This window comes from Bubalus bubalis, chromosome 16, assembly GCF_019923935.1.
Source record: "Bubalus bubalis isolate 160015118507 breed Murrah chromosome 16, NDDB_SH_1, whole genome shotgun sequence".
In the NCBI taxonomy this organism is placed as follows: domain Eukaryota; kingdom Metazoa; phylum Chordata; class Mammalia; order Artiodactyla; family Bovidae; genus Bubalus; species Bubalus bubalis.
Window position 1 is genome coordinate 32950840 of NC_059172.1, and position 16882 is coordinate 32967721.

Genomic DNA, 16882 nt, shown 5'->3' on the forward strand with positions numbered 1-16882 from the left:
GGTGGATTCTTTACCACTGAGCCACCTGGGAAGTCCAAGTAGATTAGGTGAGGTTTAAATTCAGGTCTTTCTGGGGCAAAGCTGGCTTCTTTCTGCCACACGATGTGCCTCACTATGAGCCAGAAAGGTGTCAAACTTCATATGGGGCCTGCTGTAAGAATTCAGTGAGACACTACACAGAAAGTTCTGATTACCGTGCCCGGCACACAGCAGCCATCTCACAGACGGCAGTCACCTCATTCACTTGGCAGCACAAATTGAATCCTTCTGTGATCCAGGCCCTGTGCTAGGTGCTGGAGTTACAGGGATGAATAGAGCATGGTCTTTGTCACTACTTCCTCACGTGTGGAGTAAAGAGATAGAAACAGGCAGTTAAATAAGTGCTCTGCAGGTGCCAGGGCAACAGGCTCTTTAGACAATTTGGTATTAAAGCTAAGATCACTTAGAGATGGGTGGGAATAGAGAAGACTTACGTGCTGAGGGAGCAGTGTGAACAAAAGGCCCAGAGGTGGGAATACCCATCCCTGAGGGGAAGTGACCTAACAAACAGACCTCCCAAACTCTCGGAGGCCAGGTTCCTTCTGCACCCTGCCTGACTGCAAGCGGGCCAGGCCACTGGCCGGTGCTGTACCGGCCTGTATGTGTGCATCTCTCCATCAGAGCCTTTCAGTCCAGTGGACCCAAGTGCTGAGAGGGGCTAGGTGGACAGGGAGGAGGAGGAGGCAGATATATGGCTGGAGTTGGCAGAGCCAGGTGATGTATGTGGTGCCTGAGGGAGCTGCACAGTGACGTGCTGGATTCCATCCGGCAAGCGTTGCTCCGCTGGGATCGGCGCCGAATTATTGCTCCATATGAAACCCCAGGACTGATGGGAGCTTTCAGTTACAGACTGATAGCAACAGCCAAAATTGGATTGTTTGCTATTTATTTTTTTTAACTTCTGTCAAGGTCACTACCATAACAGGAAAACACTGCCCAAGTAGCAGGTATTTTTCATCCACTCTGCCCGCAAGAGCAATCTGCAGCCACCACTTTTGTGACAAGGCCTTACCTTGGCAGCTCGCTTTCTAGAAAGCTGTCAGTGTTACAGGAGCCCTAGGGAAGAGAAGCCCCCGGAAGACCCAGGTCTTTCTGTCTCACTTTAAGACCCGCTTCCTGCCCCCAGCGCCTGGCCTCCATCGATGCTTTATCATCAGACCCATGCACTCACCCCCCAACCCAGTCTCCAGAGAGTGCCACAGCTCCCAACTAGCCCAGTATTCCAGCTCCTTCAAGTCTCTCACCTCCCAGAAATGTTTTATGTTTTATGTATCCTTCCCTTCTCCGTACTCCTACACCACCCAATCTAGCTGTTAATTCCTCTTTGTATCTGTCATCAGCTTCATTTTCGTAAACATTCACCAGCTGCGTCCACTGTGCCAGGACTCATGCCAGAAATAGCAGTGAGTAAAATGGGGCTCATAGTTGATTTGTAAGACACAATCACAAATATGCAGCAAACTCATTTTCAAGTAGCTTTTTTCAGTGATAGGTACAGGGCTAAATGTAGGCACACATGCTTTAGAACCACAAGGGAAACGGCTGATCCTGCCTGAGAAGTATTCATGTACACACCCTGCCTCGCCTCCCCTGCCTGACTTAGAGCTCTTTGAAAGCAAGACCTGGCTCTTCTCCCCTCCCTTTCAGTGGGACAAAGCTCAAGCCTCCTGCTTCTGTCTTTTCTGAAATGGACCAAGCCAGAGGCCAGACACCTGCCAGGCACTCAGCATCATCTAAACCTGCCAGGGGCCAGTCTTCCTCTTGGCCCCTTCCCCACCTTTCCATCATGGCATACACAGTGCCAGGAATTTAGCAATTGCTGAATAGTTGTGTTTAATTGAAAAATGCAGTATCATTGACTTGAAGGGTGTTGATAGCTCTGGTTTGAAAACCAAAATGGTTTTCAAGAGGGTAAGCAGAAAATGAAAGGAACCTATTTATTTGTAAGCACTTAGTGCTTACCAGCCATAGCGCTAGACACATTCTGTATACAGCATCATATTTAATCCCCAATTTGCAGAGGAGAAAACTGAGCATAGTAACTTGCTCCAGGTAATCACATCTTATAAGTGAGAGAGCTGGGATTCAAACCAAGTCTTCTGTCAGATTCCAGACTGAAGAGTTACTCTAATGAGTTGGCAAAAAAGTTCATAAGATCTATGTGAACACCATAAGAATCGTTTGGCCAACCCAATACTAGCAGTACTTATTTTACTAGCAGGGCAAGCCAGGACCCCTGAGCAGTGGCCACCAAGGTAGGGAAATGAGGTGAGGACTCAGACGAGGGGCTGAGAAAAGAATGAACCAAAGCTGTCTTTCAGAACCCCCAGAGGCCCAGACCCCCTGCTTTTTCCCCCTGGGTTGGGGGGATAGAATGAAACTAGGGTCCTCCTGGGTCCGGCGCTCCTGAGCCGCCTTCCATCTCTCGTCTCTCTCCACAGTACCAAGAGAAGCAGCGGAAGCGGGAGGCCGAGGAGCGGCGCCGCTTTCCCCTGGAGCAGCGGCTGAAGGAGCACATCATTGGCCAGGAGAGCGCCATTGCCACAGTGGGCGCAGGTGAGTACACGCACACCGAAAAGGGCGTAGAAGTTTGTGGTCTGCTGCAGTGAGGTGTGGTCCTGCCATCTCCAAGCTGAGGAGAAGGGGCTGTTATTGTTACAACATAGCATTTGTAAAGTGCTTCCTGTGTACCAGGCAGTGTTCTAAGCTCTTTGCATATGCCACGTCATTTAATCCTTACAATCCTATGAGGTTGGTCCCATTGAATCCCCATGTTACAGATGAGAAAGTTGAGGCAGAACACGAGTAATTTGGTCAAGGCTTCTTTCTGTGCTTTGAATGTAACTCTGACATTCATCTGATTTACTGACCCCACCCCACCCCCGCTTTTCAGGTGGAGAAACTGAGACCCAGAGAGGAACAAGAGCTTTCCCATCACTAATATTGTCATAACTGAGCTAGAACTAGAGCTTTGGTCTCCTGTCTCCCGACGGGGACTGTGCCATCCTTCAATATAATTTGTCGGAGGCTGGCTCAATTCTATGGAAAACATCCCATGCAAGTCTTGAGTGCCTTCTTCTCTACCTCAGAAGCGCTTATGCCACCTTGGGATCTAGACCATCTGCTGATATCACCCCTCATCTCCTGACCTTCCTGCTCATGCATCTCCAGTGGAGAGAGATAAAACTGGGGTTGTGCTCAGGATGGTGGCCTCACCGTTGTTCTCCTGAGGTGCATGGCTCCCTGAGGGTAACCTCAAGACAGATGAGGCAAGGGCAAAGGAACCCTATTTCTGACTTAGACAAGGGAGTATCCCCCAAGGCAGTGGTTCTCAAAGTGGTCTCTGGACCAGCAGCATCAGCATCCTCTGGGAACTTGTTAGAATGTAGATCTGATCCCAGACCTGTGGGATCAGGAGCTCTGGCGATGGACCAGAACTCTATATTCTGAGAGGCCCTTCAGGTGAGCTAATGCTCAGCTCAGCTTTAAAAGCCTCTTCCCTGCGATGTCTTGGTCAGGTGCATCCAGTGCCACCTCTAGTCCCACCAGATGCAGCCCAGCAGCTGCCACGCCCAGCACCAAGCTCTGCTCACTTGTAAAAGGAGACATGAAGCTGAAATTGTCAAGTCCCAGAGGAGTCAGTGAACAATGAAGGCAGTCATCCCTGTGACACACTGGGCCCAGCCCGTCTCCATCCTCCTCACACACCAGTGGGACTCATGGTCAGGTCATGACCTGACCACCAGCAGTTAAAGGAGCCCACAGACCAGATCTGCCTCAGCAGCTGGAGGGCAGAGACTACCTGCAGGCACACCCAGGAGCCAGGGAAAGCTTCTATGAAGACACAAGTCCCCACTACTCAGGCCCAAACCTCATCAGGCTGCCCTTTTGGGTCTGAATACAGACAGCCACCCTCAGCTTGGAGGTGGCAACCCCCCACTTCTTTGCCAAGGCCATGTCTGAGGTAAAAGGAGAGGAGACCTTGGGAGCTCTTGGGTTGAAGAGAGGAGGAGGAGCCCATTGGAGAGATCAGTGACTGAGCCAAGACCTGAGAAGCAGGTTCTACTAGAGTTTCATGTCCGCTTGGGCCAGAACTATAGCTGCCATCATGGTATTTACCCTCCACTTCTTACACAGCCGTTTCTTCACATGTTGCCCATTCCTCTGATCTCCTGTTTCTCACCAGCTTCTCAAGCCCATAAGTTGTGAGACTTCCAGAAGTAGTTAGGGGAGGGAGGAGGACATTAAAGTGGAAAGAATTCAGTCGGCCAGGGCTCAAATGGCAGGTGGGCCACTTACCAGCTATGCAGCTCAGGCTGGTCACTCAGTTTCTTTGAGCATTAGTTTCCTCACCTTTGTACCAGGGATCCAGACTCAGAACTATAGGACTGTAGAGCATATGCTATCTCCAGTATGTACCAGACAGTTCTCAATAAAACCCAGTCCCCCTCCTCTAGATGTTTACTGTCCAGCGTTGGGCACTGTGCTCCATAGGTCAGGCCCACAGTTGTTTCCGTCAATCCAAGACTGATCCCTAGTCCCAGCCCCAGACTGGCGTCTTCCCCTGGTCCTTCTCCTTGTCTCTCCCTGCTGCCAGCCCAGAGCAGGAGTAGATGGTTCCACTTCCCACCTCCTAGGGGCTGTCAGAATGTCTGCCAAGTGCCTTGTCCTACCCATAGCTCCATCTGTTACCCACACTCTGCCTCAGATCTGGAACACTTTCCTCCTTGTCCTGTGGTGTGTAGGGTGACTCTGCTATGCGTCCAATGCTGCTGGAAAAGACACAGAGGGTATGGGGGCCTGGGCTGTGGGGTTAGTACATTCCCTTCCATTTGTAAGGTGGTTACTTTTCGCCCACCTTGCTAGAAGCCCTGCAGCCAGGGATCACACTCATAACAGTCAGAGTGTGTTCAGCTTCCAGCTCCCGTGAAGCATGAGGCACTCTCTGGGTCAGAATCTGTGGCAGGGCCTCAGCACTGAAGCAGGTGCAGGAGAGTGGGGCGGATCTAGAGGGCAGGCTAGGGTGCTCCCTGGGTGCTCTCAGCTAGTGTCAGTTGTGTGCTGGCTGGGTGGAACCTGGCACCCCAGAGGTACCATGAGGGTGGGCAGCCAAAGAAGTGCCGCAGAATGAATTGATTTGATAAATGGCCATTTATTACCCTCACGAATTGGCTGAAACCAATTTCGGTCACATCAACCCCTGGTAAGTGCTGGGATATTGATTTGTGCAAAGTAATACAGTGAATTTATCAGTGTGATCCCCAGCTGCAGGGCTTCTAGCAAGGCTGGCGCACAGTTACCATCTTACAAATGGGGGAGAGGAAGCACCGACCCCACAGCCCAGGCCCCCATGGCCTCTCTGGCCTTCTCAGGTCACTGGAGCCAAAGCAGGGCCAACATGCAGACCACAAGCCAGAGCACTGACATCAAGTATGAGGTTCTCCTTCCAGAATCCCAAGCTGTTCTTGATCATGGGGAAGGGGAGGATGCCTGTTCTAGTGGGAGCTCAGAACCTCTGTGCCCACCATCCTCAGAAAGGCAGCCAGCGTCTAGATCTGAACAGATCTAGACTCTGCTCCCCTCCTCCAACCTGTCACCTCCCGTGTTCCTGTCTCAGTAAAGGCCCCACCATTCCCTGGTCTCCTGAGTAGAAGCGTAGATATTTCCTTGGCTCTTCCTTCCCCTTAAAGCCCTTTAGGTTCTATCATTTTACCTCTTAAATAGATCTCACACCTAGCCTCTCCCCCCATTCCTAATACCACTGAGGACCTCCAGCTCAGGACCTCAGTGTCTCCTGTCTGAACCTAGTGGTGGTCTCCTCGTTGGTCTCTCTGCCTCCTTTTCTTCCCCTATAATCACTTGTCCCTAGTTGGAGTCAGCTTTGTACAGTGTAAAAACAAAACAAAAAAAACCTGTGTAAAATTCTTGAGTTGACTGCCCTGGCCTGGCATTAGGGCCCACCCCTGCTGCCCTCCCCCACTTCCCCAGCTGTCCCCCCTCCCCCACTGCACACAATGGCTACTTCTGCCGCCCTGCACGTGCTGCGTTGATCTCCTGCCTATATTTGTTGATGCTGCCCTCTCTGGTTGAAACTCCTTTCTTCTGGCCCCTTCCCCACCCTAGCCCTGCCCGTCTCCCACCCTCGGGCTGGTTTTTATATTTCAGGAGCAATAGACTGTAGACTCCTGACGGCAGAGACCCTGACTGAATCATTTTTGTTTTCCCAGTTCCTGGCACAGCCCTCCAGTCGAGGTAGATGCTTAGTGCAGTTTGTCACATTAATTACTTTGGTTATGGCCCCTTGTCCATCTCTGTGATGTGCTCTGAGGAAAGAAGAGAAGCTGTTAAGCCTGCTTCCTAGTTGTTCACAAGCATACTAAGAATGTGAGTGTAGCAAAATCGTTGTTTACAACACCCATACTAGTCAGCCTTTGACCCTTTGAAGTAACATCCCTTTCCCCAGACCTGCTCCAAGAAGCCTCTTCTGGGCAGCCTGCACCCGTGGAGGCTTCACAGTGGCTCCCTCTGACCAGAGGCCTATGCCCGAAGCCCATTGCATCTGGTCCCCATTGACTCTGAAGCCTGTGAACTCCCCAGGGAAGCTCTACCACCTTGACCTCTCTTCTAAGCCTGGCTCTGACCCGAATTCAGAACTTTAATTAATCACCCATATACACACAGTAGGTGCACCATCCTATCTCATACTCCACCTCCCTCTTTGACTAATCCAGAAATGTAATCTTCTTGAGTGCTGCAGCTAGCTTTCTGGACCCTCCCTTGGAGTCCTGTTTGTAATCTGAGAAATACATCTAGATCGTCCCTGAGTTGTAGAGAGGTAGTGATTAATTTAGAAAACTTCTTAAGTTCCACCTCCCCACTTCAGGAGTCCCTCCTGTGCCCCTTGTCTTATTGTCTGGACTGCTCTGCCCTTCTGCTCGCCTGCCAGGACCTGACCCATGCCTTATCCAGGAAGCTTTCCTTAACTCTCCACCTGGTGCAGGGGCTTTCTATGCGCTTCCTGTGGACACTTTTTTTTTTTGTTGCGCTTACCACATAGCATCAGTTTGTATGTCTTTCTCCCTGCAAAAGTCAGAAACTACCTCTTTTAGGTCTGTTTCCCCAGAGTTGGCACACAGGTATGTAAAAGGTTGTTGAACTCAAGTAAACTCAGATGAACAAAGTCTAAACTCATCTTGAGGTTCTGCCTCCCCTGAGCACAGATTCTGATCTCAACCTCTTTCTGGAAGGGTGTCAGTCTTCCCTCCAGTGGTCCCTAACCCATAGGGTCCCTAACCTTAACCTGACCATAGCCTGCGAGGCTTTCACACACAGTGGGTGGGCTCAACAAAAGCTATTTGCAATTTTAGTACGTTAACTCCTCGGTAGCAATAGTTTGCCTTCAGAAAGAATACTCCTGACAGACTAGAAAGAGCTTTTCTCTCATCATCCACCAAACCCAGGGCACCAGAAGCAGGCACTTGTTGAGCTATGCCCCTTGAACCTGTAAGCTTAGACAGAAGATACTAATAGACATTTAGGTGACTGAACTGTGGAATTCCTGTGAAGGATAGGTTCCCCTAGGAGGTGGCACAAGCATGGGGCAAACTGTTTCAGGTTAGGTTAAAAAAAAAATCTGCTGCATCAATAGAACTTATCAGGAGAGATGAGTCAGCCTACCCAGACTCCCCCAAACCTTGAGCTAGATGGAGGCAAAGGCCTGGCATGGGAGGAGGAGGCAGTTCTTTTGTCTCACTTGGGTTTTGCACACCAGAGCTTTCCTCCTGGATTGTCCCATCATATCCAGGCTGCCTAGCCATCTCCCCCTTGTGCTTTGGCCCCCAGGTCACAGTCAGAAACAAATAGCGTTTCCCACACTTTTCATAGTACTCCATACCACTTGGCGCTCACGGTTTTCATAGCAGCGTTCACCCAAGAGGTGCAGACCTGTTCTCGGTTTCTTTGTAGGTACCCCAGCACTCGACACAGAACTTTTTTGCTGAACAAATGGATAAGGCTCCCTGGAGGGAAATTAAGAAGAGAATGGAAGCCTTCTTTACCCAAGGGTAGTAGTAACCACTTGGAGCCTTAAAAGACTCCTGGATCCAGGCATCACTCTTCTCTGTAAAATGGGAGCTGAAATATCTGTTCTTTGCCCCTTGTGATTCCAGGAAGACCGACAATTAATTCATTTAGTCAGCACACATTATACCAGTGTTTTGCAAAAGTCCCTCAGGAAATAGGCCTAGGACATGCACCCACGAAATACACAATCAAATCGGGACTTACCCTCCCCCTGATATGAGGGTGCACAGATGAAACCTTCCCATTGTCCCTCTCTGAACCTCAGCCTCGTCCTCTGTAACATGGAGAGATACTGCTTACTTCTCTGAAGTATTGTAAGGATGAAAGGGCTATCTGTAAAATAGCACGGCTAATGGCTTGTGCCCCCACTGCTGCTATGACTACCGTTATTTTTATTCTTATTATTATTATTATTATTATTTTGCAACTTACAAATCACTTTCATAACCATTAACTCATTTTAATCTTCATGAGGGGCCAACTGAGCAGGTATGGCTAGTCCCATTTTAGAGATGAAGAAACCAGGCTTCTAAAGGAGTAAGTGTTGAGCTCAAAGTCAGCTAATAAGTGACAGAGCCAGGACCCCAAACTAGATCCTGTGGCTCCTGCCCTCCCCACCGCACCGCCCCGTCGATGAACACGGGGGTTATTGGGGCAGGTGTGATATGGAGTAAGCCGGAAGAGTTGTTGCAGGAGAGATGTAGGATGAGTGGTAGTGGTCCACATGGCCAGAAGACCCAGCAAGGGGACCCTGTCACTGGTCCAGCATATGGAGAGGCTGCCAAGCCTGTTAGAGCCCCAGAGATGGGACGGGCCAGATGGGCTGAGCTTCCTGCTCAGGGGACCTTGAGACCAGAGAGCACTGGTCAAGAGATGGTCAGGGGCAGGGGCTCCTGAGACCATGTATGGAGTGACTGAGACAGCCAGACTGAAAGACTACAGAGGAGCAACTTTCCAGGTGAGGTGAGGGAATGAGGGGGTGCTGTGTGGGAAACAGCCAGCTCCTCCCTCTAAACTCCTGAACCACCAGTTCAGGTTCAAGAGCTGGCCAGCACGAGGGGTAAAAGCCCAGGTCCATTTATTTACCTGTGTAACCTTGAGCAGGTCACCTCACTTCTTTATATGTATGATCTCATCTGTAAAATGGGAATCAAGTTACGTGCCCTGCCTGCCTCGTGGGTTTGTAACCAGCCTCAAATGAAGTTATGTCTACAGAAGTTCTTTATAGGCTCTGAAGTGCTAGCAGAGGAAGTGGCTGCATTTGCTTGTCCACAGTGAGAGCACGAATATCTGTGGCCACATCCCAAGTGGACCCAGCCAGGTCTCTGTCCCAGCCTCTGCCCCAGCCTGACAGGACCCTAAGGTTCCCAGTCTTAGCCCTCAGCCGCCCTACCAACCACACACCCGGGGGCCCGCCTTCTTCAGTCTTTCCTAGCTACTTCCATTTTTCATTCTGTCGGACACCATCTGCTTGGCCGTTTTTCTCTTCAGATATTATTAGAAATATCCAGAGTTGTAATTGTTTAATGGTTGGCATTTTGCCTGTTTCACGGGGGGCCCAGATTGAGCCCACCCCAGACTCATGCCCTGAGTCCGGCAGAATTGACCAGGGACAGCTGTGCAGTGGAGTCTGCTTGGCATTATAAAGAGCTCTCTCCCAGGTGCGTTATTAGAAAAGAAGGGGGGAAAGATGGCTCCAGGCGTAATCCAATTCCATGTTCTCCATGGTGTTTTGAACTGCTTAGCCCAGAGGCATGTAGCTCTTGGTGGGCTGGGAAGCTTCGTGAAAGAGAAGTCAAGATCAGAACCCCAGGTTCACAACACCTGGGGAACTCTTCTCCCCGGGCTCCCCATTTGAGTGATGCCTGGGTACTTTGGCCTCCCCAGATACCCCCATGAAGCCTGAATCTAGTTTATGCTCAGCTTCTTTCAAACCTAGATTCTCAACTTATTCAACTTTTGGAGAAGTGTGACTCCTTTCAGATAACCCCCCATTCTCACCTTTACCTCAGCACACATCCTACACATATATTCACAGAAGTCTAGCCTTTGTCATTTTATAGGTCTCTACCTTCCCAAACACCCTCACCCACAGGGTGTTGCACTGGGGCCTCCCTTCTCGCCAGGCTGGGGCTTCTTTGTCTTCATGCCTAGCCTTCAGGTACCTGCGAGGCCTGTGGGTTCCCCTCATGGCTGGTCTTCCAGAGGACCAAGCCAGTCAGTTCAGAGATGATCTGAGCCTAACCCAAGGGAGAGGTTAGACTGAGTGGTTTCTCAGACTCCTCTCAGAAATCTCAGGGAGAGAATCCGGGCAGGCAGAGTGGCTTGTCCGGTGTCCACGGACAGTTTCTGTTTCTTCTGAGGCCAGAACTAGAAAGTATCTTAGGAAGAAGCATTAGAGATTGAGGTGAGAAAGCCCACAGTGTGGACATGTACTCCTGAGACAGGCATTCAAGACCTCTGTGGTCTGATCCCACCCACAGCTACTCCTGTTCATTCCTGTCCCCCCCACAACCTCTGTCATACTGCCACCTCTTCTCCTTCAGATCCTGCCTAGTCTGATCTGTCATCATTTCCACTTCTTCTGAAGGCCTTCCCTGACCTCTCCAGCCACTTCTATGAAACCCAGAGACACAGATTATACCACACAGTGTATATAGTATGTATGATCTTTGCACCTCAAAACTGAAGACGCTTCCCTAAGACTGTCAACTCCTCCTCCATTGACTTGGTTTCCAGGCCTTGTCCTCCAACATATATCCCTTTGCTCATCTCCCCTCAGCTCTCTGAGGAGCAGACCATAGATGTTGTTCCATCTGCAGACCAACTTTGACATTGCACAGTGCTCTCACCCCTTCCTGCTTCTGAGTGCATGTTTCCATTTATGCAACCCAAATTAATCCACTTTTTATAACCATATGTGACCAAAATAGAAGACAGGTTTAGCAATGCAACTCTACCATCTCCACCAGTCAGCTGGTAACCTACTAGTTATTGTGACTTGGGCAGAGATATCTTTATCTCTTGTTTCAGTTTCCTGTTCAATCTGATGGAATTGAAAATAATATTTTCTACTCAGGGTTATCTGAATGGGTCTTGAGTAATAAAATGTTGGCGATTTTTCCATTGGGCCTAGGAGATAACATTTATTTAATCATTTATTAAATAAATGATTCTTCAGATGGTTCGGCCTCATTCTGCTCCTTACTCTTATACTTGGGTGATGCTTCTGAGCCTGGTTCTCCCACTCTGTGTGGCATGCAGAGCCCTTGATTATATATTTCCTCCTGGAGAGGAGAGGTCAGCGCTTACTGTAACAGAGCTGAGCCCCAAGAAACTTGGTACATGTCTGTTCCCCTCCCGCACCTCTGTCCATTGGAGGCCATGGTTTGTGGAGGTGCTAGCAAGTGGCTCACCCTTCCTTGCCCTGAGCTCCACAGTACCCTTGACTGGCTTCCAGAAAGTACATTTGGCTATATTTCCTAACAGCAGACCTTACTTCCCCCACATGGGAAAGAGTTCAGAGCTCACACCCCAGTCCCCAAGGCCCTGCCATGGGCTTCTGCCTCTCCCATTTGCATAGGGGGAGGCTCAGCCGCCAACCAGTTGTGAGTAGATGGCTTACCAGCCGGGATCTAAAGTTCCTCTCCAGTTCTCCTTCACCAGTCAGTCCCCCACCCCCTTCACCTCCATTCACTATCCACCAGCCTTTCAGTTTCCCTGGCAACGCTGAGTGCTCATCCTGGAAAACTTTATCCGAAATCTGCTCTGGGCAGCTTTCCAAATCCATGCTAACCTGATTAGGTGTCTCTAGGGGCCTTGCCAGCTAATCAGATTAGGCAGCACTAATGGTAGTGAGGACTTTGAGTGGGCGCAGAGCAGTAAAACATATTGTATACTTAGTGATAATTATCCTGCCTTTTGTGTCATTGATTTATCTGCCTCCCTCCCTGTCCTCCCGTCTTGTGTGTTTGGCCGTAGCGATCCGGAGGAAGGAGAATGGCTGGTACGACGAAGAACACCCCCTGGTCTTCCTCTTCTTGGGATCATCTGGAATAGGTAACAGGGAGTAGATCAGCCTGTGGGGAGGAGAGCTGGGGGAGCCCCAGCTGCTATGGGCCAGAGTCACACGACCCTCCTCTAGTTCAACTCCAGTTCCCAAAACAACTGCCTTCGAATTACAGAGCCAGCAGAGGATCATCTGTCACGTTGGAACAGCTGGAATTATGCCTCTCCCTCTGGAAGCTGTGGTGCAGGGCCTGATTCACCAGGAGGGCTAGGCCCTTGGGGGCCTGTTAGTCCTGGTCCAGCCACTCTGCAACCCCACACGCTGCCCTGTAGGAGTAATTGAACTACCTCCACTGCCCAGGGCACCAGCCTTATCTAGTGTAGCCTGGGCCAGAACCCTCTAGGAAGCTAAAGAAAGCCACTGATGGTCAGCACAGTGCTAAGTGCAAAACAGAACTGGTTGCAGTGAAGTTGGTTGGGGATTTTTATAGCCAGTTGGGCTGGATTATCTGAAGTGTTCTCACCCTCTCACTCTCCACCCTCACAGTCCCACATCGCTGCCCTCCCATTGTCTTTATGGGGAATTACATGTATCTGTAGCTTCCTCTTCCCCCTCAGCATCTTCATGGATGCTGCCTCTGATGTAGGGTCCCAAAGGGTTACCATCACTTCACACTATACCATAGACCTTGAGCCATACTAGACAGGCAGTGACTTCCAAAGACTTGACCATCATACCAAACGGCCCTTCAGAGCCATCACTTTGGTATCGTCATCCTTTCTTTATGTTACAAAGTAAAGCTGTAAAGCCAGGGAGGGGTGGCTTCTATCCTCTCCCAGCCTCTGTTTGGCCTTGTGGCTCCAGGGCCTAGCTTAGATGGCAAGACCATGGATGTCCAGAGAGAGACAGTACAATGAGCCAGGGAATCAAGGTACTTCTAGGAAAAGCAAGGTTTGTGCTGGGATTCGAAGGACAAGATGGCTCTGGATTGTATGAGACAACCTCCCACTTTTAGATGCTACCATAGAGGAAAAGTTTCAGTCCCCATCCACAGAAAAATCAAGATACAATGCAGACTCTGATTCTGGTCCCAGATTTACCATCAGTTTTCCCTTGGTGACTTTGAGAGTCACCCTTTCTGTTCTGTTCCCTTCCATAACATGTATTATTTCTAGCATCCATGCATTTCTAATATTCTTAATATTTCTAATATTCTTTCATTCCAGGAGATAGTCATCTCCTAACCCAATACTTCTCTTTTCCTTCTACTAGGAAAAACAGAACTGGCCAAGCAGACAGCTAAATATATGCACAAAGATGCCAAAAAGGTAAGGGCTGGAACTAGGCGCAATTGGCAGGCCATGGAGAGCTCCCACAAGTGTCCATCCCCTTGTTCAGACTCTGGCTTTCCAAGACCTGCTCAGTTTGACTTACTAAGGCTGACAAGAAATTGTTTCACACAGAGAAAAATGTCAGAGCAGTCCTTGGAGACTGCAGAAACATTTCAACTTAAAACCAGACATTTCTCTTTCTCCTAGCTTCCCAGTCTGGAGGCGTCACAGGTTGCCCACAACCCTGGGTACCCTTGCCTAATTTCTGTGGAAAGCCTCCCTAGCTGAGGCAATAAGGAACTGCCCAGAACTCTGCCAGCAACAGAGTCCTGGCCAACTCCTGTCCTGTTGTGGCCCGGCTCCCCCTTCACCACCTCTCTGAGGGCCTGGCAGCCACAGAAAACAAGATAGCTGAGGCTATGTCCTCCTGAGCTGTGTCCATGGTCCCTTCTGCTGACTCTGCCAGTAGCTATGAGCTGCCTCACCCAAAGCCAGGGCAGACCCACTCGACAGGCAGGCAGGCAAGAAGCAGCGCACAGCATGCTAATATGCTCCAACTGAAACGGAGTTCTTAGGCCAATTCATCAGGTTGGCAGCGATTGAAACAATTAGCACTCTGGGAAGGGCCATAAACTAGTGAGACTATTAGGGAAGATGTAGTTAAGGGCAGGAACCACCTGATTAGGGATGAAGAATTCTGAGTGGTTTAATTTTAATACTGTCAGAAAGGTTAATATTTAATTACAAATTATAATCTCCTTATCCAAGCTGTCTTAATATGTCTTCATAAACAGTGGAAGTAGAAGGAAAGTATCTGCTGACTTGCTGGTGTAGAAAGGAGAAAGGGCTCGATAAAAGATGGACGATGCAAGTCTTTTTTCAGTTGGAGCATCTAAACGAGAGGCAGATTTCAACTTGTGAAGGGTGTCCTGAAAGCTGACGATGGCATCCTTCAGTGCATGCTTCACCTAGGAGACGGAAGTGCCTACCACCCTCTCCCCTTGGAGATAGTGGGCTGGGTGATCCAGGCTCTGGAGTCAGCCATTCCTTGGCTCAGGTTCTACTGGCCCTAGGCAGGTTGCTTTACCCCTCCAAGTTTCAGCTATTGCCTCAAAGTAAAGCTAATCAGTCCTGTGTCTAAGATTACTGTGAGCATCAAGTGAAATACTGGGAATCACAGCGAGCTCAGGCTCTAACAACCATCAAGTACCTGATCCCTTGTCTCGTATTTATCCATCACTCCGTCCTTTCACAGCACTCCCATCTACTGTCTTATTTGATTTTACAAGGAAAATAGCTTAAATGCCAAATTAGAACCACTTTTCAGATGAGAATACTGAGACCCTGCAACGTTAAGGACACCTGTTAGGGGAAGAAGTAAAACGAGAATCCAGTCTGTCAGCTATTCTCTCAAAACTGTTCTCTGCTGCAAGAGAAGACTAGATTATAAACCTGTCCTTCTTGTCCTTGTTTCACATAGGGAGATGAGGGGCGTGAGAAGCCCAATATAATCATCCATATATTTTTAAATCAGAGTTGGTACTTTTATAAAACTCCTACTTTGACCAGCCCTGTGGATCAACTCATTACAACATCTGTGTTTAGCACGGATATTATCTGGCCATGTAACAGGCATGTTTGAGACATGCCTTTATAATCTGAGGGTTCTGAACTGTAAGCTGGCTAACCAGGATACCTGATGTTGCCAGGATCCAAGGACTGATGTGTGGGGAGTGTCATCTACAGGGCCCAGTGTAAAGGAGGGCTCACTCAGTGAACAAGCACTGGCCTGGGGGTCGGTGATTTGAATTCAAGCTCTGGCTTTCTTTTACCTTAGCTTCCTCATTTGAAAAGAGTCACTGATACCTCCAGACTTGGCTACTTCACAAAGACTTGTTTGCACTTTTTTCTTACTTTGGCAACACCACACAGCATATGGGATATTTGTTCTCTGACCAGGAATTGATCCCATGCCCCCCTGCAGTGGATATATGAAGTCTTAACCACTGGACTGCTAGAGAAATCCCTGTTTGCACATTTTTATAATTTCTTTATCAGACCTCCTATGAGGTTTTCTTTTTTTTTCTCTCATTAAACTCCACTGTTTTTCCCAAATTGAGCAGCTTTGTTAACTTCCATTATTAGAGTTAATAATCCTTGAGAAAAAAACTTAACAGCATCCTGTGATTTCATCCTGAGATAGGGTGGTGGAGCTCTAAAGACCACAGTTATAGTATGATGAAGGGATCAAGAGCAGGGATCTGAGTTCAGCTCTAAACTACTCTGTGGAGTTGGCTGAGATCTCTGTTTACATCAGTTTCCTCATCTGTAAAATGGGTTCAATAATGGTACCTATCTCAGTGAATTATCATGATGGTTAAGTGAGATAATGATGTAAAATGCTGTACACTGTTCTTGGCACATTAGTAAGCAATCAATACATGTTGGATACTATTATTATTACTGGCTTCCTTGGTGGCTCAGACAGTAAAGCGTCTGACTGCAATGCTGGAGACCTGGGTTCAATCCCTGGGTCTGAAAGATCCCCTGGAGAAGGAAATGGCAACCCACTCCAGTATTCTTGCCAGGAAAATCCCATGGACTTAGGAGCCTGGTAGGCTACAGTCCAGGGGATTTGCAAAGAGTCCGACAGGACTGAGCAACTTCACTTTCACTATTGTTATTATTGTTGCCTCACTTCTAGATAACCCTAAGCTAAGATCATGTGAAACCAAAATTATTCCAGCTAAGAAAATCAAGCCCTGAGATTTGTTCAGAGTTATTTAGCAAATCAGTAGAAGGACTTAGTAACTTGACATAAGAGTAAGTAAGCACTGAAGTCTATACTCCCTGTTATCGTAGGACATTGACTGACACTGGTTCTGGGCACAAAACTCAGAACCCTTAAGATGAAGATGCCAAAAGCCCAGCTGATTGAGGGAGTGGGACATATGAAACAACAGAGTATAGAGGCTAAGAGCACAGACTTGGAGTCCGATTGTCGGTTTGAGACCCTGGGCAAATTACTTTAATCCATGACAGTCTTCTAATCTATAAGGTGGGGATGGTAATAGTACTTATTTCTTAGACTTACTCATGTTCTAAGTCCTTTAGAACGTGGGTTCTAGCTTGCTTAGAACATTGCCAAACACATAGTAAGCACTCAGTGAGTCTCAGCTGTTATCAGATGCCCATCTCGTGGCTTCCAGGCCTTTGCTTCCAGCACTCCCAGCTTCCCCATGTCTCTCTTCCTACCCTCCCTGAAGCCTGTGTCTCTCTTGGCCAAGGTGCCTGGGCCCCGTGAAGATGCTTACTGGCTAATGCTTCATCCTTGATAGCAGTGATCACCCCACGTGGCCTTAAGAACTTCTCCGGGGTCTTTCCCACGTCTTGGGTTAGGGCCTGTCCTCAGGCCTCTGGT

General features: G+C 48.8%; 1 protein-coding gene across 2 annotated transcripts in view; it reads left to right on the plus strand.

Annotated features, from left to right (window-relative positions):
- The window catches only part of CLPB (caseinolytic mitochondrial matrix peptidase chaperone subunit B), a 148696-nt gene that overhangs the window by 116660 nt on the left and 15154 nt on the right, over positions 1-16882 (plus strand). For both annotated transcript variants that reach the window (XM_006064697.3, XM_006064698.3), the window contains 3 exons: positions 2481-2595; positions 12103-12180; positions 13403-13458. In XM_006064697.3, the coding sequence (XP_006064759.3) occupies positions 2481-2595; positions 12103-12180; positions 13403-13458 (249 nt within the window). The remainder of the gene's footprint in view (positions 1-2480; positions 2596-12102; positions 12181-13402; positions 13459-16882) is intronic.